This window comes from Ahaetulla prasina, chromosome 2, assembly GCF_028640845.1.
Source record: "Ahaetulla prasina isolate Xishuangbanna chromosome 2, ASM2864084v1, whole genome shotgun sequence".
In the NCBI taxonomy this organism is placed as follows: Eukaryota; Metazoa; Chordata; class Lepidosauria; order Squamata; family Colubridae; genus Ahaetulla; species Ahaetulla prasina.
The window spans coordinates 100,070,929-100,093,527 of record NC_080540.1 but is presented as its reverse complement, the minus strand read 5'-3'; the positions used below and the strand labels follow the sequence as shown (position 1 = coordinate 100,093,527).

Sequence of the window (22,599 nt, the reverse complement as noted above, 5' to 3'; positions counted from 1 at the left end):
TTGCTGATTCTGTCTGTGGTGCCTTTTATATATGGGAGGAGGGCTGTGCCATTTTCTTGCTCTCTGTCTTGGGTTTTAGTGGGGGGTTCTTTTTGGATTAGTTTGGTAATCTTGTTTCTCTGGAATCCATTGGATGTTAGTACGTTTGTGAGAGTGTGTAGTTCGGTTTTTAGGTGTTGTTCGTCAGCTAAGCATTTTGTTCTAGAGATGAGTGTCTTGGCTACGGAGTTGATCTGTGCTGGGTGGTGGTGTGAAAGTGCATGCAGATAGCGGTTTGTGTGTGTTTTCTTCTGGTAGATGGTGTGTCCTAGGGAGCCATTGGGTTTCTTGTAGACTAAGACATCTAGGAAGGAAGTTGGTTGTTAACTTCTGTTTCCATGGTGAACTGTATTTTGGGGTGTAGGCTATTGAGGTGTGTGAGGAAGTTTTCAAGTTTTTCTTTCCGTGTGGCCAGATTATGAAGGTGTCGCTCACGATCTGAGCCAGAGTTTGGGTTTGTGATCAGATTTTTCTAGTGCTTGGGTTTCAAAGTGTTCCATGTAGAGGTTGGCAATGACAGGTGAGAGGGTGATCCCATGGGTGCGCCTTCTATTTGTTTGTATTTTTGTCCGTTATAGATGAAGTATGTGTTGGATAGGCAGTGGTTGGTCAGATCTAGGATGTGCTTGGGGGTTATATTTGTTTTGGATAGCTGTCAAGGCTTCTTTGATTGGCACTTGGGTGAAGAGGATATGACATCAAAGCTCACGAGTAGGTCGCTGGGCTGTAAGTTTTGTTTCTTTATGATCTCTATGAACTGGAATGAGTTTTTACGTGTGAGGCGATGGATTCTGCATAGGGCTGTAGTTGTTTGGCGAGAAATTTGGCTAGGTTTTGTAGAGGTGAGCCTATGGAGCTGACTATGGGTCTGAGTGGGGTTCCTTCTTTGTGTATCTTGGGAGGCCGTAGAGCTTAGGGCATCTGGATGATTTCTCTCTGGGAATGATTCTTTGTTGGATTTCTTCGCTGATGGGGAGGCTTTTATTTTGGATCTAGTGGTTTTTCTAGGTAGGTGGTGGGGTCTGTTTTAGGGCTTGTATGCAGGATCTTGGAGTAGGTTGGTTAATTTGGTTTGGTAGTCAGATGTGTTCATAACCACCGTGGCGTTCCCCTTGTCTGCTGGTAGGATTATTATGCTGGTGTCTTTTTTCAGGTTAAGTAGTGCTGTCTGTTCCTCTTTGGGTAAGTTGCTTTTGGGTGGCTTGCTGCTGCAGAGGATGTTGGTGATTTCGAGTCTGATTTTGTTAGCATCATCGGGGTTGATTTTGGTCAGGCTGGTTTCAACTCCGCATATAATGGTCTCAGTGGGGATGTATTTGGGAGTGACTGCAAAGTTGAATCCTTTGGAAAGGACATCGGTTTCAGCTTTGGTGAGGATCCTATCTGAGATGTTATGCACTGTTTGTTTCATGTGTGGCTGTGAAGGTGGAGGGGTTTGTTTCTGGCGTTCTTGTAGTCTTCGGAGTTTGTTGGTGTGTGTGTCCGTCTTGAGGGTGGTCTGTGTTTCGGCTCTCCAGACGGCGAGTTGTTTGGATTTGTCCCAAAGTGCAGGGTGGATCTTGTTGCTGAGTTTGAGGTGAAGTGTGAGGAGATCTTTGTTGATTTGATCTAGGAGGAATCTTTTTGTGTGAAGTTCATTTCTGATTAGGGCCAATTCTGTTCTTTTTAGGATGCGTTTGGCGGCTGCAGAGTTGGAGTGGAATTTCAATTGGAAGCATGTGGGGATTAAATTTTGATCTCGGCAGTTTCGTAGGAATGCAAGGTCACATAAAATGGAAGCTCTTTGGACTTCTAGTTTTTCATAGGTCCTGGTCAGATGGTGGATTTCCTCCCCGTAGAGGTGCAATATTTGTTTTATGTAGGTCTTTGGTTATTCGGGTTTTCTCCCGCGTAAAATTGGAAGTGTCTTGGCGACGTTTCGACGAAGTCTCATTCGTCATCTTCAGGCTTCAGCTTCGTGCTTCTGGGAGCAATGTGTGATTGCAGCTGTTTCTTCCTTTTTAACTGCTAGTGGGGGTTTGAACTGATTGGGTGGGAGCTTGGCTGTGCTCTGATTGGATGTGGGGGTTTTTGTGCTCTGATTGGATGGGGGTGTGTCCTGTTGGGGTGGGGGCTTGGTTGTGCTCAAATTAATCTGAGTTGCAGGGGGATCTGAGCTGGTGAGCTGCACTGCTGCTGTTTGGCTTCGTGTTCGTGGTCGTGCTACATCTTCGTAGTGGGTGTCAGTCTGCTGCATGTATGGATTGGAGGGGTTTGAAATCGTAATGTTGCAGCTGCGGTCTGGCTTCTGGTCCTTGGTCGTGCTTCCTGATCAGTGTGGGTTTGGGTGTGCTTTCTGGGTGGATGTGGTGACATCCTGTGGACCTCGTGAGTGTGGGTCTGGTGTCATTCCTCGTATTAGGGACACGTTTGTCAATAAGGGCAGGTTTCCAAATGGCTGGTAGGCGGGAGGTATCATCTCGTTTGTTCATGCTGTGTGGGCGTTTTTCTATCTCGATGGCTTCTCTGATTATTCTGTTGTTAAAGTGTTCAGTTTTGGCGATAGTTCTGGTCTTTTAAAGTCAATATCGTGTCCTGTGACTTTAAAGTGTTGGACCAGGAAGAAGTTGGTTCCTCTTTTGAATGAGTTCTTGTGTTCTTCAATGCGTGCACTTATTCTTCTGTTGGTTTGTCCAATGTATGTGGTGGGGCAGGCGGTGCATGGGATTTCATATACTCCTTGATTTTCTAACTCAATTTTGTCTTTGGGGTTTCTTAGGATGGTGGATATTTTTTGGTTTGTGCAGAATGCTGTCTTGATGTTATGTTTGTGGAGGATCTTGCTGATTCTGTCTGTGGTGCCTTTTATATATGGGAGGAGGGCTGTGCCATTTTCTTGCTCTCTGTCTTGGGTTTTAGTGGGGGGTTCTTTTTGGATTAGTTTGGTAATCTTGTTTCTCTGGAATCCATTGGATGTTAGTACATTTGTGTGTGTGTAGTTCGGTTTTTAGGTGTTGTTCGTCAGCTAAGCATTTTGTTCTAGAGATGAGTGTCTTGGCTACGGAGTTGATCTGTGCTGGGTGGTGGTGTGAAAGTGCATGCAGATAGCGGTTTGTGTGTGTTTTCTTCTGGTAGATGGTGTGTCCTAGGAAGCCATTGGGTTTCTTGTAGACTAAGACATCTAGGAAGGGAAGTTGGTTGTTAACTTCTGTTTCCATGGTGAACTGTATTTTGGGGTGTAGGCTATTGAGGTGTGTGAGGAAGTTTTCAAGTTTTTCTTTCCCGTGTGGCCAGATTATGAAGGTGTCGCTCACGTATCTGAGCCAGAGTTTGGGTTTGTGATCAGATTTTTCTAGTGCTTGGGTTTCAAAGTGTTCCATGTAGAGGTTGGCAATGACAGGTGAGAGGGGTGATCCCATGGGTGCGCCTTCTATTTGTTTGTATTTTTGTCCGTTATAGATGAAGTATGTGTTGGATAGGCAGTGGTTGGTCAGATCTAGGATGTGCTTGGAGGGGTTATATTTGTTTTGGATAGCTGTCAAGGCTTCTTTGATTGGCACTTGGGTGAAGAGGGATATGACATCAAAGCTCACGAGTAGGTCGCTGGGCTGTAAGTTTTGTTTCTTTATGATCTCTATGAACTGGAATGAGTTTTTTACGTGTGAGGCGATGGATTCTGCATAGGGCTGTAGTTGTTTGGCGAGAAATTTGGCTAGGTTTTGTAGAGGTGAGCCTATGGAGCTGACTATGGGTCTGAGTGGGGTTCCTTCTTTGTGTATCTTGGGGAGGCCGTAGAGCTTAGGGCATCTGGATGATTTCTCTCTGGGAATGATTCTTTGTTGGATTTCTTCGCTGATGGGGGAGGCTTTTATTTTGGATCTAGTGGTTTTTTCTAGGTGCAGCTCACCAGCTCAGATCCCCCTGCAACTCAGATTAATTTGAGCACAACCAAGCCCCCACCCAAACAGGACACACCCCCATCCAATCAGAGCACAAAAACCCCCACATCCAATCAGAGCACAGCCAAGCTCCCACCCAATCAGTTCAAACCCCCACTAGCAGTTAAAAAGGAAGAAACAGCTGCAATCACACATTGCTCCCAGAAGCACGAAGCTGAAGCCTGAAGATGACGAATGAGACTTCGTCGAAACGTCGCCAAGACACTTCCAATTTTACGCGGGAGAAAACCCGAATAACCAAAGACCTACATATATATATATATATATATATATATATATATATATATATATATATATATTGATAATGGACCAAGAAGAAGAAGAAAAAAATTCAAAAAGAAAAATTCAAAAAACTTTTCTTCTAAATCACTATAATCCCAAAGAAGAAGAAAAAATATAAATCATAAGATTCTCGTTTCTTCCATTTAATCATTCCTATATATCTTCTATTTCGACACTAGCTGTTAGTAAGCATTTCTTTAACTTTCGTTTTCAATATACACATTCCACAAAACCGCCATTTGCTTTCTTCTCTCCTATCTTCGCAGCAAATATATCCTCAGGGGCTTGCAGTCTTCTTACAAACAAATGTTAAAACTCCAGTTTCTGCTCCGTCCACGTTACAGTCCATCATAAATCAACTCCAGCCGTGGAAATTGGATGCTTCGTTTGTCCGCCATAAAGGCAGAAGCCTCGCCCAGCCAGGAGCTTATCAGGCTATGGAAGGAGATCTCCCCGTAAGCCTTTGAAGCTTATTAGGGTGTCTCAACTTCAAACCTGAATGCTCATCTTTCCTTCTTTGCCCGAAGGAGAGAATTCCAAGCTGTCGGACCCAGATTTACGATGTCCTGACAGCTCTTACTGACTAGGGAGTTAGCAGCTAAATCATAGCTGCTCTCCACGAAGCGGAGCCATACCGGAAGTCTGAAAATTAAACTCTTAAAGAAACAATGTACCTCAGAAATTAACTGACAGGCAACATGACTCCCTTTGGATTAAACTGAAGAGTATGGTATGTTGTATGTCCATAGAGTTGCCAGATTCACCCCAGTTTTTGCTTTCCTGTTTAACGATCTACATTATCAGATCATTATACCCAACAACAGGATAAGAATGGCTATATCCCATATTTACAGCCACAACTTCTAATGGCAAAGAGAGATAGCTGTGTATCAAAAATACTTCTTATAACCTTTTCCCACCTTTTTATAGCCGTATATATCAGTCCCATCAGGTAGACCAGATCAAAAATCAACTATACAAGAAGGCTAAAACTACTTTTCAGAGTAACTATAATAACAGAATTTTGCAAGTTTGATTGTGCTGTGCCCCCTCCCCCTTGGGGAGGTTGAACTTAATCCATATTTTTTTCTCTTTGTTGCTTTCATAATGACTCTGGTGTATCATTGCAAGGGTCATCTTCTTTATTGTCTACAATGTCTGACTCCTTTTCTTAAACTAGCTCTGTTCCTTTACCTGGTATACTCATATTACTTTCCTACCTCATTTCTCTTTCTTTTTTAGGCTTAGTTTGGCCAGGAAACTTTTTCCTGAGGTCCATGTTTAGACTAACATGGTTATTAGACCTGGATTCTGTCAATCCAATTCAGCCATGAATTTATCTGAGTGAACTGTAGAGTGCTACCAATTGTCAACCTAGACCAGGGCGGTCAAACTCTCAGCCCGCGGGCCAGATCCATCATGCACTGGCCACACCCATGCCCAGTTTAGCAGAGGGGGGGGAAGTCCCAATACATCACATGATGCTGCTGTGATGACGTGAGTTTGACACGTCTGACCTAGACCATCTCACAGAACCTCTGGGAAGGAGGGAGAGAAAGAGAGAAAGAGAGAAAGTGTATGTTATTTCAGAAAGCACAAAAAGTCTGATGCAGGTAGAGCAGTGGTAAAATCCAAATTTTTTTTACTACTGATTCTGTGAGCGTGACTTGGTTGGCGTGGTGTGGTGTGGCTTGATGGGCGTGGCTTGGTGGGCATGGCAGGGGAAAGATACTGCAAAATCCCCATTCCCTCCCCACTCCTGTGGCCAGCCAGAGATGGTATTTGCCGGTTCTCCGAACTGCTCAAAATTTCCACTACCGGTTCTCCAGAACCTGTCAGAACCTGCTGGATTTCACCCCTGAGGTAGAGATTCATAAGTAAAACCCTTCCAAGTGGAACAAAATTTTTAAAACCATTTTTAATTGACAAGTGCTTACTATACAGCTACAAAAAAGAGATGAAGACTGTTTGGACTTGCCATTTAGTACTTGTCATTTAGTAGAATCACACTAATTGATAGAAGATGGTAATCTGTTAACTCATAGCATTGGAGCCAATATCAGATCTGTAATTTTTAGACAAACATCCAATGTGGCATTTTTTGGTAGAAGCCAAGCCAAGCTATTATTCTCCTTTTCAACAAATTCCAAGCTGTTCAACGCACACAAAGTGACATACAAGAAAGTTGTCAAATTGGCACTTGCAGATCCTTTATGTAGCAGATTTTAAAAGATGATCAATAGACACCATATGCTGCATAAATAGGCATCTCTGAGCAAAGCAGCTTTGGCTAATTTCTTTAAACTGGTAACTTCTCCAAACTGATTTAGAAGTCCTTGAGAAAAATTATGCAATATGTGTATGTGACTCAACATTTCTTTGACAAGGAGAAGCTTCGAAGCCCAGTTTACAATGTCTGACGTGGCCCTTAAACTGATCAAGTTTGTTTTAAAAAACTCTTTCTTTGCTGTCACTTGTCATATCCATTAATCTTACACACCCACTATCCATATTTCATTTTGCATCTCACTTGAAGCTAGAGCTTTGCAAATTCTCCTGAATAATTTACACATGCCGTTCTAAGCAAAAGAAGAGAGGGATGCGTGTTGACAAAGAACAGGCCATTTGAAATATCAAGGAAATGATAAATGGAAACAAAAAAGAAAAAAAGAATGTAAAGATGTTGCCACATGGCGTGTCCCTTATTCAAAAGTCTGCTTTTTATTATGAAGCATTACAGCTTAATAAAGCATAATATCCCTTAATTCAAATGCAATACCATGACTTTTTTTTAAATAAGCAAATTGTCTATTACATGTTAATCATGCTAAACTTCATTTTATTGGGAATTGATTTGAAAACAATCTTGGAAGAAAGAGGTGTTTAAGGAAAGTTGTTTATTACAGGCATTAACTTGAAAATATAATATTCCTTACCAGTGGTAGGATTCAGAAAAATTTACGTTCTGTGGCTTGGTGAACGTGGCATGGCTTGGTGGGTATGGCAGGGGAAGGATACTGTAAAATCTCCATTCCCTCTCCACTCCAGGGGAAGGTTACTGCAAAATCCCCATTTTCTCTTGATCAGCTGGGACTCAGGAGACACAGAATAGATGGGGATGGGGCCAGTCAGAGGTGGTATTTACCGGTTCTCCGAACTACTCAAAATTTCCACTACCAGTTCTCCAGAACTGATCAAAACCTACTGAATACCACCTCTGTTCCTTACCCATTACATTTATATTAATTTGTTCTCAAAAAACCTGGGCTTATAACAATATCAATTTGTTCTCAAAAAGTCCTTGGCTTAAAACAATATACCGTATATACTCGAGTATAAGCCGAGTTTTTCAGCACGTTTTTTGTGCTGAAAAACGTCCCCTCGGCTTATACTCGAGTCTACGTCTTCGGGAACCCCGCACAGGAGGGGGTACCGAACGGACTCCCATGGGAGGGACGGGGAGCGGGCCCGCCGAGGTCTCGCGGGATTTGTCGCCCCCAGGCCGGCCCCCATTCCCGTGTTTGGTGGGCGGACGGCGCAAACTTGGCGGGCTGTGCATTGGCGCGGGGAAGCCCTGGTGGTGCAGTGAGAGGGCTGGGCAGGGGAGCCGCCAGCCTTCTCGGCTGAGGGAGGGTGGGTTTCCCCGACCGCGAGCTTCGCCGCGAGCCACCCAAAGGCCAGAAGAAAGGTCATTCCATCGAGTAATGGGCGAAGGCTCCTTCCTCTCCGCCTTACCCATGCTGTGCGAGCCCGGCTGGCTGCAACCCCGCCGCCGCTCCTTCCTCAGCCTCCGGGCCTCGCGCTCTAGCAGCCGCCAAGCTCAGGCCGGACTCGGCAGCTCCCCATCAGCACTGCACGGCGCGATTCGGGCAGGAGGAGTCGGGCTCGCTCTGTGGCGGTGGCGCCTCCGCCGCTGCCGCCACCGCCGCCGCCACCGCCACGGAGCGAGCCCGACCTCCTGCCCGAATCGCGCGTGCGAGTGCTGATGGGGAGCTGCCGAGTCCGCCTGAGCTTGGCGGCTGCTAGAGCGCGAGCCCCGGAGGCTGAGGAAGGAGCGGCAGCGGCGGGGTTGCAGCCCAGCCGGGCTCGCACAGCATGGGTAAGGCGGAGAGGAAGGAGCCGCCCATTACTCGATGGAATGACCTTTCTTCTGGCCTTTGGGTGGCTCTCGCGGCGGCGAAGCCAGCTGTCGGGGAAACCCTCCCTCCCTCAGCCGAGAAGGACTGCACCGCCAGGGCTTCCCCGCGCCAATGCATAGTCTGGCGGGAGTTACTGCGGCTCACCCGGCTCCCGCCCCAACTGGTGGTGTTGGGGCAGCCGCTGCCGCTTTCTAGCAAAAAGGTCGCTCGCCCAAAACTCCTCGCCTTCTCCTGGGAAGGGCTGGATGGCTAGCCGGGAAGGGTTGAATAAGCCAACCTCCCTCCCTCCCTCCCTCCTCTCCCCCGCAAGCGAAAGAGCGTTTTCCCGTTGGAAGAGAGACAGAGAAAGGAGGGGCCGTTCCTCCCCTTCTTTCATTCTTTCTTCTCCCTCCGTGCTTCAGAAGCTGGGCGTGTGTGCGCCTAGTCCCCTTCTGTTCATGGCGCTGGAAGAGAGAGAGAGAGAGAAAGGAGGGCGTTCCTCCCTTCTTTCATTCTTTCTTCTCCTCCGTGCTTCAGAAGCTGGGCGTGTGCGCGCCTAGTCCCCTTCTGTTCAGCGGCGCTGGAAGAGAGAGAGAGAGAAAGGAGGGCGTTCCTCCCTTCTTTCATTCTTTCTTCTCCTCCGTGCTTCAGAAGCTGGGCGTGTGTGCGCCTAGTCCCCTTCTGTTCAGCGGCGCTGGAAGAGAGAGAGAGAGAGAGAAGGAGGCCGTTCCTCCCTTCTTTCATTCTTTCTTCTCCTCCGTGCTTCAGAAGCTGGGCGTGTGTGTGCGCCTAGTCCCCTTCTGTTCAGGCGCTGGAAGAGAGAGAGAGAGAAGGAGGGCCGTTCCTCCCTTCTTTCATTCTTTCTTCTCCTCCGTGCTTCACCGTGCTGGGCGACCTGGAGCAGCTGCTCTTCAGCCAGATGCTCGTGAGTCAGCCTGCCCCTTCCTTCCCGTGGGGTCTGCCTTGCTGGTGAAGGTTATTGGGGCTTTTGAGCAAGGGAGGAGGAACGCGAGCACCGCCTTCGCTGGCATTCCGGGATTTCCCTTTGTTTAGAGCTGGGAATCCTCCTTCCTCTTTGCACTCCCTCCTCCCTCCTCTCTCTCTCTCTCTCTCTCTCTCTCACACACACACACACACACACACACAGAGACTTCTAAAGTCGATTGGCACAATGCTAAGCAAACACAGCAGTGGGTCAAGGGTGAAGGGCTAGGAACCTGGCAGGTGAAAGGTTGAGCGACATGAAAGGCAAAGACCACAATTGTTTTAAGAAAGAAGCTTTAGCAGGAGGGGGATGGAGGGTGTTTTAAGTTTTGGCAAACAGCCAGGCCAACTGTATTGGAGAAGGTCACACAACTGGCCTTAACATTTTAGCTGCTGTCTTTTCCTCACACTTGGGTTTAATGATATTAGAGACCCTTATTGCCCTGCCAAAAAATAAAAGAGCCACCCCAACGTCTATGAAAATTAACCTTCTCTGCCAAGAGACACTGTGCAGGGTATTTTCACTATTGGTGTGCATACAGGCTTAGATTTGTGCTGGGTTCTTAGTGCTTAGAGCACTGACCTTCAGAGGCACCCTGGTCCCTTGGAAGCTAAAGGAGGACTCATTTTCATGCTTGCAGTTGTATTGTCAATTTCTGTGAGACAATGTTGTTGAAGTAACTCACTCACTCATTCATTCATTCATTCATTCCTTGTGTGTCCAATCACACTTAGCCAATAAAAATTCTATTCTATTCTATTCTATTCATTCATTCATTCATTTTATTTTGTCAAATACATATTAAATAATTATATAAATATAAGCATGAATTGAATACATAAAAGGAATACAACTAAAGGGAACATTAGGACAGGGACGGTAGGCACGCTGGTGCTCTTATGCACGCCTTACAGACCTCTTAGGAATGGGGTGAGGTCAATACTAGATAGTCTTTGGTTAAGGCTTTGGGGATTTTGGGAAGAGACCAGAGTCAGGTAGCACATTCCAGGCATTAACAACTCTGTTACTGAAGTCACATTTTCTGCAATCTAGATTGAGAGGTTCACTTTAAGTTTGAATCTATTGTGTTCTCGTGTATTGTTGTGGTTGAAGCTGAAGTAGTCATTGATAGGAAGTACATTGTAGCAGATAATTTTATGAGCTATGCTCAGGTCATACCAAAGGCGTAGTTCTAAATTTTCTAAAGCTGGGAATCCTCCTTCCCCTTTTGCACTTTTATTGTTTTTCGTTCAAATAAATATTCATGTTATTTTACTTGGCTCTATCTTTATTTTTTACATTGACCAGTAGCTGCCTCATTTCCCACCCTCGGCTTATACTCGAGTCAATAGTTTTTCCCAGTTTTTGTGGTAAAATTAGGTGCCTCGGCTTATATTCGGATCGGCTTATACTCGAGTATATACGGTATATACATATTACTTTTTATTTGTCGTTTATGTCTTTCCTGTTACTGAAACATCCATTTTTATTATACTATATTTTGTTTTATGCACACACACAAACTCAAATGGCTACAGTTATTAATTTAACCACAATATTTTTTCTTAGGCATACTGTAATGAGCAAACCGCATGAGAGAATCAAGATATTTATTAATGCACTTAAGCATTAAAAAAGTGAAATCATATCTGCTTTGTCCTCTTTGCCGCTTTATTTTACAAGAATGTCATAATAACCATAGAACATAAAGTTCATTCAAGCCTGAATACACTGTATAGCAGCTGTTGGTAGCAGAATTATGGTTTGATAATTGTTAATAAAAGTGTGAGGTAATTAATAATGACAGAAATGATCAAAGTAAAATTTACTGTATATGTAATGGTCTTTTTCCAAACATACTATAGCTCCTTTCTGGAGTTTCATGCAAATTTCTCTAGGTGAAACTAATTTGGGATGCTATGCTATCTGTGTGGGGATTAGATCATGTCATCTCAAAAGTTACATAGGTTGAGAATAACCATAATTATCTCACCTACCCATTCTTGACCTTACTACAGGTCAGAACCTAAAGAAAGGAAATTCTGGGCATGCAAATCAAGTAATAAACAGCATTTAGCTGATCAGATACTAGTAAGAGAGTGGCTGAAATCTGATTTAAATTATGTTATATCCTTTGATTCTTGATTTTCACTCCCATACAAATATACCCAAAGCTTCCCATCATCACCACTATTTCCTGGCCATATTTACCAAAATTCAAAAAATATCAAAAGGACAAATTCAAAGGAGATTCTGATTAGTAGCTCAATGAAGGGATTTCAAAGTGCAGCTTGACCTGTAGGTGGGAGGAAGGGTCATACATGAAAATTCACAGCTGCAGCTGCACACGCCTGAGAAATCTTGTAACTGCAACCCCAAGATATACAGGCCACGAATAGTCTAGCCAGCTGCCTTCATTTGGGATGAGCAATGCAATGCATGTAAATGGAGATAAAAATAAGTTAAGGCATGCAACACTCTCAAACTGGTGGGAAGTGGGAAGGCAGTATCATATCACGTGGCAGCATCTTTGTATCTGTCAACACAACATCTTGTCCCAAAGGAACCCCAGCTGAGAGGGAAGAAAGATTCATGTAGTACAGTTAGGCAGGGTCCAAAACAAAAAGGTTAAAATGAAATAAAAAACACTCTGACAAAGTTGCTTCCCAAGAAGCATAGATGGTATAAGAGAACTGCTGAGCTGCCAAGCCATTCTCTGAAGAGTGATTCATGGCAATGGTATTTCTCACACCACGTCTCCAACTGCAGCCATCCACCTGCCCCTTATCTTCTTGGATCAGTGTTTCTCAATCTTTCTGGCAGCCTGAAGATGTGTGAACTTCAACTCCCAGAGTTCCCTGGCCAGCATAATTCTCCAGCCAACTCTGGGAGTTGAAGTCCACACATCATCAAACTGCCATGATTGGGAATGTTCTGGATTTTCAAATTGAAGCATTATCCATTTTTGCCAGATAAAAAAATACATGTGCAATATTTTCTAGTTCTGACCAACTTGCTCATGATGGCTGACATTCTAAAATAATGCTGCCATCTAGCCACAGTACTTCTCAGCTGGAGATGTGCAATCCAATCTCAAAGTATCCCAATCCAAAAATGAGACTCTGCAAGGTCAGAAGGTTTCAGCCTCAAAATATGTTGACCACATCTATTATTTTCTAATACTGAACTGACAACAGAAACCTTGTGTGAGGTCATCTTATTTAACCATTTATGCTACTCTATAATACTATTTACCATCATCACAAAATCTCATATGGTTTACAGATTATTTCTTACGATTCCTGTTCAATAATAAAAAAAATTCAACACATATTTTGTTAACAATTCAACTCTTAAGCATAACACTGCCCAACAGATACTTGCCATCAAAGCCTACAACAGTCAACACTGCTTATCTCCCTCCCTGCAAGCGCAAAAAAAAAGCAGAAGAAGCTTATTTTTTCAGATTAAAAAGGTAAAGGTAAAGATTCCCCTCACACATATGTGCTAGTCGTTCCCAACTCTAGGTGGCGGTGCTCATCTCCGTTTCAAAGCCGAAGAGCCAGCGCTGTCCGAAGATGTCTCCGTGGTCATGTGGCCAGCATGACTCAACATCAAAGTTGCATGGAACGCTGTTACCTTCCCACCAAAGGTGGTCCCTATTTTTCTACTTGCATTTTTTACGTGCTTTCGAACTGCTAGGTTGGCAGAAGCTGGGACAAGTCACGGGAGCTCACCCCGTTAAGCGGCATTAGGGATTCAAACTGCTGAACTGCCAACCTTTCGATCAACAAGCTCAGCATCTTAGCCACTAAGCCACTGCATCCACAATTTAATGTACTATTCAGGCCCTAAACTGCACTTGGTTTAACATGGAATGTAGGGCCAAGTTTAAAAACTCTATTATTGTGTGGTTTACTGGATGACTTTAAGTCAGTCATTCTTTTTCAACCTAACCTTTCTCACAGAGATACTGCAAATATTAAAATAAAAAATAAAAAGGGGGGGAGAGGAAGGATACTACATGTTGCCTCAATTTCCCAAAGCAAAATCAGGTTATACATGTAATACATAAACAATACTTTAACATTTGACATGTTTCAGTTTAATCACTGTTTATCGAGAGACTTGCAATACTACAGTGAGATTAACTTAAAATAGAAGTGAACATTTTGGAACTCCTTCTTGCAATTACAATGAAAGTTTGATTACAAGTATGTTCTCGTATTTATTTGCTGCGCTTATTACACTACCAACCATCAAAGTCAGAGGTGTCAAACTCAGTTTCATTCAGGGCCGTATTTGGGGGGGGGCTGGCCATGGTGGGTGTGGCCAGCACAACGTGACTTGTGTTGGGGGGTCCTGTGGTGGCCCGAGCGCTCTGCCAGTGAAAACGGGCTCCTGAGCTCTATTTTCAGCTGGGACAGCCTCCTGCAACCTTCTGCCAGCAAAAATGGAGCTCAGGAGGGCCGCACACAGCCCTCCCAAATTCTGTTTTCACTGGCAGCGGCACTACGGGCCAGTCCTTCGCTGTTTCCAGAGCAGCCCTGCAGGCCAGATCTAAACACCCCGCAGGCCGAATCTGGCCCCCAGGCCTTGAGTTTGACATCCCTGATCTAAGTCATACAAAATCACAGTTAACTCAACCAATTCATAATGAATATACTAATACATCAATAAGGTTGGTCCAACGTAGATAGTAAAATCACTACGGCAAAGAGTTACACATGCACATGTCCTAAACAGACAACTTGACATCTTCGTTATATTTTTAGACAGCTACTACATGTTGTATAACATGTTTTTCAGACACAGATAGAAGATGCTAAAGCAAATTCTATCAGCCAGGGATATATCAAGCCTTCAAACAAAAAAAAGCTTCAGACTGCACAGGAGCCGTGGCTATTCGTGGGCATGCCTGCAAACACAGCAGGAGCAGCTTGCTAGGCAGCGGTGTGAACCAGGAAAAAGATGCAGCTGCTTCAGCATATTCAAAAACGATGCCTTGAACAAGCTTCTGTGCATAACATCTCTTTCAAAGGATTTACACAGCCTTCTTGGCCAACATGGAAGATAGCTGCTGTAAGACAACCATACTGTCCACAGAAATGAGAAAAGGTAGAGCTCCATGGGACTTCAATAAATGCAGCAATATAAGCAAAGCACACACCACATGCAAACAGTAGGCCCAAAAGGGCCACCTGATGTATAGAGAAACTCTCCTGAGTCACACTTTGATCCTGCTCCATGCGTAGGTAGCAAATCTTGAAGTACAAGTTAAATACAAACATCCTTCTGTTTTTCTCCCATTTATGAAACTGTTCAAACATTAAGGGTAGGATGTACAGTGCCACTATACAGAATAAAATCAGGAAAAAAATACCTAGAATGCAGTCAAATCCAGTAGAATATTATATCAAGGTAAAGGTAAAGGTTTCCCATGTCCAACTCTACAGGGTGGTGCTCCTCTCTGTTTCTTAGCTGAGGAGTCAGTGCTGTCCAGAGACGTTTCCGTGGTCATGTGGCCAACATGACTATAGCTGAAGTTCACGGAATGCTGTTACCTTTCCACTAAAGTGGTACGTATTAATCTACTTGCATTTGCCTGCTTTTGATCTGCTAGGTCAGGGGTGTTAAACTGGTGACCCACAGGCCAGACGCATCGTATGCAGGCCACACCCACCCCAGTTCCGCAGAGGCAAAAAATGTTGGGATACGTCCCGTGACACAATCAAGTTTGACGCCCATGTGCTGGGTGGACAGGAACTTGGGTAAGTGACGGGAATTCACACCATCGTGCTGAGCTTGGATCTTGAACCCAGGCTGCCAGTTGACAAGCTAAGTGTCTTTAACCATCGAGTTATCGCGCCCTCACAGTACTATATACTGGATTGGAAAGAGTCAGGTTCCAATCTTCGCTTACAGTGATACTCATTGGTTAACTTTATCCAATCACCTTCTCTCAATATAATCTATCTCAGACAGTTTTGAGAGAAAGCAAAGGGAATGAAATTATAGTATGGCTAGGCAACCACAATTTGGTCTTACACGCCCCTATTTTCTAGGCAGCTTACTGTACTCCATATGGGTGTTGATCTCCAACCATTAAGTTGTCTTATCCTACTATATGACAAGTTATTGGCACTTGTCACATTGTCAACACCACCTAAGTATTGGTAATTTGTTTAGAAATAAACATGATACCCACTCCCTTAATGGACTACAGACCATTATATAGCAAATATTCTTGCCAGCCTCTCTGTAAAGTGATTCATGCGCTAACTCTCACTTTTAAAACTTTGGGACACCTTTCCAACATTGAGGATTTTGCTAGCCTTAAATCTCTTAGAACTTAATGAGGTATGTGTTGAGTCTAGGAGGCTTCAATGTGTCAGCTTAATGCCACACAAGACCAAATCAGGCTTTACTACAAAGGAAAAATTCATCACTTGACCTTCTATACAAAAGCTTTAGGTAGCGATCCATACCCAAGAAGGCAAAGTATTATCCATCATCAATGACAATTAAACACAAATATCACATGAGACAGATAAGACTTATTTAGCCCATTTAACTTTTAAAATAGCTCTTTATAGAATAGAATTTTATTGGCCAAGTGTGATTTGACACACAAGGAATTTGTCTTGGTGCATATGCTCTCAATGTACATAAAGAAAAAGTTATTTGCCTTTGGCTTACTAAAAAGTGAAACGCAAATACAGCAGGACATAGAACACTCTTTCTCACATACATACACATACACAGCTTATCAGCTCTGCGGAATAAATAAGATACCTTTTTAATTTATTTTTTCAAACCTACACATAACTTTGTCTCTCCAAATAAAATAAATAAATTTTAATAGATTTTTTTAAAGAGAAAGGGGAAAAGTCACAGCAAAACTTATTTTAGTTCAAATGTTTGGCAATCAGGGCTGAGTTATCACTTCAACTGCAGGAAGTACTCTTGAGGAAACAAAATGCACATTTTCACACCAGTAGCAAAGGACAGCACAACCCCTTAGCCTCCTTTCCTCAGTAACAATTTGTTAAGAAGTCAAATGATTTAAATCATGAAGTTATTGTTCTGCTTCCTATCTTTAGCAATTCAGTAGCAACACTGGCCAAGAGAATAACTGAATGATTTTGGTAGAAAATCCAAATACTGACAGGGTGTAGTGTATTTTCCTAGGGCTTCTTCCTCCATTCCTCAATAACATTTTGTAATGACATGACTGTAAATGGGAGAGGCACCTCTACTAAGCAGCAAAGATTGCAATACTATAAAAGCAATTGCTTAAGCAAAACAATCCAACCTACAAACTCAGCTCTTGGTGAGAAATGATTTACACCAAGGCCCTTTCCTTTTCATAAATAATCGCTGAGTTACCGACAAGGAAGTGACAGATAGCAAGTAGGTCTGCAAACTACCCTCAAGGTAAAAGCCTGACAATCTACTCTCAGGCTTTTGACCCAATGCAACTTTCTCTGACCTCTGTGTACCTTTGGTGCTAAGAAAAACGTATTCATGAATTAGTGGACCATAAACTCCCTTGCTACAATTACACCGTCATACAGTATTAAACTGCCAGGGTTTGTTTGTTTTTTTCCCATCTTACACTTTCTACTCAATCGCTCCATGCTTGCATGCGTGTGTGGTTCCCCACCCATGTTTGTTTTCCCAGGTAAGGCTGCACAAATTCTTCTAATCCCAATAATGTCCGACTGGATCCAAGGTGTCCTTTAAACCAGGGGTCTCCAACCTTGGCAACTTTGACAATGACAATTAAACACAAATATCACATGAGACAGATAAGACTTATTTAGCCCATTTAACTTTTAAAATAGCTCTTTATAGAAGCAAAGCTGGCTGGGGAATTCTGGGAGTTGAAGTCCACCAGGCTTAAAGTTGCCGAAGTTGGGGACCCCTGCTTTAAACCAAGGTTTCAGTTACCACCACACCTAATACAGATTCGCAGACAACCTGCCACTCACTTTTAAGGGCCACAATGAGTGCCTTTCCATCCTTGATCAGCTCCTTGATGAACTTGTTGGTCTTGTCCAGCTCAGCTTCGTGAGACTTTAGCCTTTCTCGGAACTGGGGGCTGTCCAAACAGCAGTCACTAAACTCCAAGGCAGGCAGCCCCATGATTTCCCAGAGTCCGTCCAAAGCCAGGCTTACGGCGAAAAGCAAATCAGCTGGAAGAGAAACGTCCAGGAAGGGAAAACCTTTCCTTTAAAAAAAAAAAAAAGGAAAAAAAAGCAAGCACCTTAAATCGCAAGGGCAGAACCACCATCAACGTTGAGAAATGTATCCAGCAAAATGCAAAAAAAAATAAAATAAAATAGAATTAGCCTCCAAGAGAGCCGTTTTTACGCTGCTCGGGATCCGCAGACATCAGGAAGCCAATGTTGTCAACTCTGGAAGCAGGCGGAAAAAGGGTCTTAAGGAAGCTCTTGCACCGAGGGCTGCTTGCACCCACGCCAGGGCGAGAGGACCGAAGCCGTCCGAAGGAGGGAAACGGCGTTTGCCCGAGCAGCAAACGCTACCGCTGCCGGAGGACCGCTGCTCGCGGCCACATTTTCCAAACACGCTGCAAACTCGGGGGGCGGTGCGGTCGCGGCTGTTGCCGGAACCTCCACAGCTCTTCGCCGGGTCTACGTTGCAGTTGCTGGCTGCCGCAGCCTTGAGAAACCTACCCCGCGCGCTTTGCCCCCCGCAGGGCCTCCCGATGCAGAAGCCGTCAGATCTTTCAGCTCAGCACAGGCACCTCCGACGGCATCCGGGATCCACCGGGACCCTCTGCGCTTCCCCCATTGGAACGCCAGCGATCGTTTTCCTACAGCTCTGCCCGTTGGAACGCTGTGGAAAGAGAGAGTGCTTTTTTTTTTTTTTTTGGTGGTGGTGGTCCCTCCCCCGGCCCAGACGCGACCCCGCCTCTTGCACCAGCGGAAGCCAATCAGAAGCCGGACGGCTCATGGAGCAAGGAGGAGGGAAGCAAAGAAAGATTCCCTGCGAAGACGAGACCGGCTATGACGGCCGGGGGGGGGGGGGGGCGGAGGGGGCGTGGCCAGAGGTATGTCAAACCGCATGGAGCTAATCCCCCACCCCTCCTTTCCCGCCCTCTTAAAGACATACCCTCCGGAATGGGGGCGATGGGGGGGGGGAAGGAGTGTCGAAGGCTGGGTTGCTCAAGGGCGTTTCTGGTAAACCTGTTGCTGCAGTGCAGGCTGAAGGAGAAACCACCTTACAGCGAATCGATGCACCCGGGAGCTACGCTTGGAGACGGAAGGAGGGAAAGGGAGAATATGCACCCGCGGCGATCCTTTTAAGAGGCTACAGTGAGGGAATCACCTTCACGCTGGCCTTGGCATAAGGAAACAACAGTTCTTTTCATAAAAGGGATCCTTTCCGCCTTCCTCTCCGCAAATGAGGTTCCCCTTTTGTACGCTCACAGCCTGGCTGGCTTGCCTGCTTTTGAGGCTCAAATTATTTTTCGGTCTTTTACAAGCATGCGATTCCTGCCGTCTGCAGAGAAAACGAAATGAATTTGTGCCTACCTATTACCTTCCTCCTATCTTGCCCTCTGCCGATTTGAAAAGCTGGACAGGAGCCTAAACCTTGGTTAGCGCTTGGGTGGGGAGAGCATTGACAAGAGCTAAGGTGGAAATAAGACAATAGCAAAACTAGGGTTCTTCCCTCTCTCTCTCTCTCTCTCAAAAAATATCCTAAGACAGACATGGTCATGAAATCAGCAAGAACTGAGCCTGATTCCAAAGAGATTCTCTCTTTGGGAGTCAATTTTTTACTACCGGTTCTGTGGGCGTGGCTTGGCTTGGTGGGCGTGGCAGGATACTGTAAAATTTCCATCCCCTCCCCACTTCAGTGGAAGGTTACTGCAAAATCCCCATTCCCTCCCGATCAGCTGGGACTCAGGAGGCAGAGAATAGATGGGGTGGGCCAGTCAAAGGTGGTTTTACTGGTTCTCCAAACTACTCAAAATTTCAGTCACCGGTTCTCCAGAACCTGTCAGAACCTGCTGAAACCCACCTCTGATTCTTCCTTTGTACATACTGTATATGATCTTGATTCATCTGAAAGAAGCTAATTACAAGTCATGCCTTTTTCACTTCAATATTCATAGTTTGGTAGATGAATTGCCGTTTATTTTTTTTCCCAAAACATATCGCATGACCAATTTTATGGACTTTAGACATTATTCCTGCCCTTCTGGAAGACTTCTGAATCAAAATTTTAGATCACGTTAATTCTAAAGAGCATTAAATTGACAGCAAAATTTTAGATCACGTTAGTTCTGAAGACATTTAAATTGACAGCAAATTAAGAGACAGTTCCCAAGATTTGGAGAAGAAGCTATTTGAATTGGAGTCACAGGACAAATATTTCTTTGCTGTCCAGCAAAACATGCTAATTAATAAAAGAGGGACATAGTCAAGTGCATTCCTTGAGACATTTCATCTTACAAATTTGCTCACAGGCCATTTCATTTAAATGATTTAGAATAGTTCTGTAAAGTCTGAACAACGACAAGACAAGGTGAACTGAAGGTTTGACTTTCCTTAGAATGGAATTGGAGTAGTTTCGGCATTTTTATATTTTTAATTTTTCTTTGACTAAGGCCAACAACTTAAAATATCCTGAAAGAAGTAAAAATTCCAGATAGGAATGCAGTAATACTGAAACAGACAATAACAGGGTAATAGGCTATTATGCACTATATAAATATAAATATAAATATTTATATTTATATATATAAAATATAAAAAATATAAATATATAAAATATATATTTTATATATAAAATGTATATATAATTTATAATTTATAAATTATAATTTATAATTTATAATTTATTTATATATAATATTTTATATATAAAATATATATTTGATATATATATATAAAATATAAAATATATAAATATATAAAATATAAATATAAATAATTGCTACCAACCTGCCTTCCATTGAGGACCTGTATACTGCACGAATCAAGAAGAGGGCCATGAAAATATTTACAGACCCCTCGCATCCTGGACATAAACTGTTTCAACTACTACCCTCAAAACGACGCTATAGAGCACTGCACATCAGAACAACTAGACACAAGAACAGTTTTTTCCCGAAGGCCATCACTCTGCTAAACAAATAATTCCATCAATACTGTCAGACTATTTACTGAATCTGCATTACTATTAATCTTCTCATAGTTCCCATCACCAATCTCTTTCCAAGTATGACTGTATGACTATAACTTGTTGCTGGCAATCCTTATGATTTATATTGATATATTGACCATCAATTGTGTTGTAAATGTTGTACCTTGATGAACGTATCTTTTCTTTTATGTACACTGAGAGCATATGCACCAAGACAAATTCCTTGTGTGTCCAATCACACTTGGCCAATAAAATTCTATTCTATTCTATTCTATTCTATAACCAGCAGGGAAATAGTATCATTTTTAATGTTATAAATCACACTTTCTTCAGTCGTATTTTTTAAGACATGATATTGATATCCTTTTGAAGGAGCCTCCTTTGTGGACTCCTCCCCCTTTTAATCGACACCCTCCCATCTGACGCAGCCACTGAGAGAGAGGCGGTGTTGGTAGAGCATCAGTTTTCCTGTCATTTATTTATTTGTCAAGCATATATAAGATTATAGATATAAGCAGTGGTGGGATTCAAATAATTTAACAACCAGTTTAATTTAATTTAATGACCAGCTGGGTAGGCGTGGCTCGGTGGTCGTGTGACTGTGTGGTCATGTGACCAACTCAACGTCACTCACGTCGATGGGTGCTTCTCCTTAGCTGTTACAATGTAATAAGGGTGAACCAGAGAGGCAGTTTCTGTAAGCAGGGCCATAAAGATTAGTCTAGAAACAACACCAGAATGTTTCCTTCCTTACAGGATTAGACCTGTAAAGTGAAAAAAAAACACAAAATAAGATTTCTTCCAACAACCAATTCTCCGAGCTGATTAGGAAGTTAACAACCGGTTCTCCCAAATAGGTGCAAACTGGCTGAATCCCACCACTGGATATAAGTATAAACATGATTTGAATACACGAAAAGGATTCGAGTAAAAAGGGACATTAGGACAGGGACGGTAGGCACGATGGTGCGCTTATACACGCTCCCTTACAGACCTCTTAGGAATGGGGTGAGGTCAACAGTAGACAGTTTAAGGTTAAAGTTTTGGAGGTTTGGGGAAGAAACCACAAAGTCAGGTAGTGCATTCCAGGCATTGACCACTCTATTGCTGAAGTCATGTTTTCTGCAATCGAGTTTGGAGCGGCTTACCTTGAGTTTGTATCTATTGTTTGCTCGTGTATTGTTGTGGTTGAAGAAGAGGAAACTTGCAGAATTCTTCTTAATTTCAATTGGTTTAAAAAGAAGTTTCACCTTCCTTCATTCTATGGTGAACCTTTAAAACAAAAACAAAACAAAACAAAACAAAACATGAAAAAGACCCATCCTTTCATAAGTCTACCAGGAGGGGGGAAAAATTCAGTTTTTTGCACAGCAGTGCATGTACTGCAGAAATCAGAAAGCAGTACTTCTGATGTTGAGCAAGAGACAATGGGTGGAAGATGCCTTCAAAGTGGGGTGAGGCAGGATGAGGGTTATACTCTGCATTCTTGTCCTTGAGAAATAGTGATACTGGAACAATCAGGATGTGCAGATGAGCTCTTCATCTCTTCCATATCCTGTTAAACGTTTGTTCCCTCTTTCAGTGTCTTACTCTTTTCACCAGGTTGTTATTGTATTTCAGATACAAGAAATACTACAGGTAGTCCTCGACTTACAGCCACAATTGAGCACCAAATTTCCATTGCTTAGGGAGATTGTTGTTAAGTGAGTTTTGCCCCGTTTTACGACCTTTCTTGCCACAGTTGTTAAGTGAACCACTGCAGCTGTTAAGTTAGTCACACAGTTGTTAAGTGAATCTGGCTTTGCCATTATACTTTCCTTGCCAGAAGGTTGCAGAAAGTGATCACATGACTCCAGGACACTGCAACCATCATAAATATGAATCAGTTGCCAAGTGTCGGCATTTTAATCATGTGGCCATGGGGGTGCAGCAATAAGTGTGAACAATGGTGATAAGTCATTTTTTCCTATGCCATTGTAACTTCTTAAACAAATGGTTGTAAGTTGAGGACTACCTGTATCAGGTGAGGAACTCCAGTCATTAGCTTTTATGGATAAAA

General features: G+C 43.4%; 1 protein-coding gene across 3 annotated transcripts in view; it reads right to left on the bottom strand.

The window, feature by feature from the left end:
• The window catches only part of ARHGAP26 (Rho GTPase activating protein 26), a 285,303-nt gene extending 267,079 nt beyond the window's left edge, over positions 1–18,224 (bottom strand). For all 3 annotated transcript variants that reach the window (XM_058171506.1, XM_058171507.1, XM_058171508.1), the window contains exon 1: positions 17,357–18,224. In XM_058171506.1, the coding sequence (XP_058027489.1) occupies positions 17,357–17,510 (154 nt within the window). In that variant the 5' untranslated portion in view covers positions 17,511–18,224. The remainder of the gene's footprint in view (positions 1–17,356) is intronic.
• Positions 18,225–22,599: the final 4,375 nt, after the last annotated feature.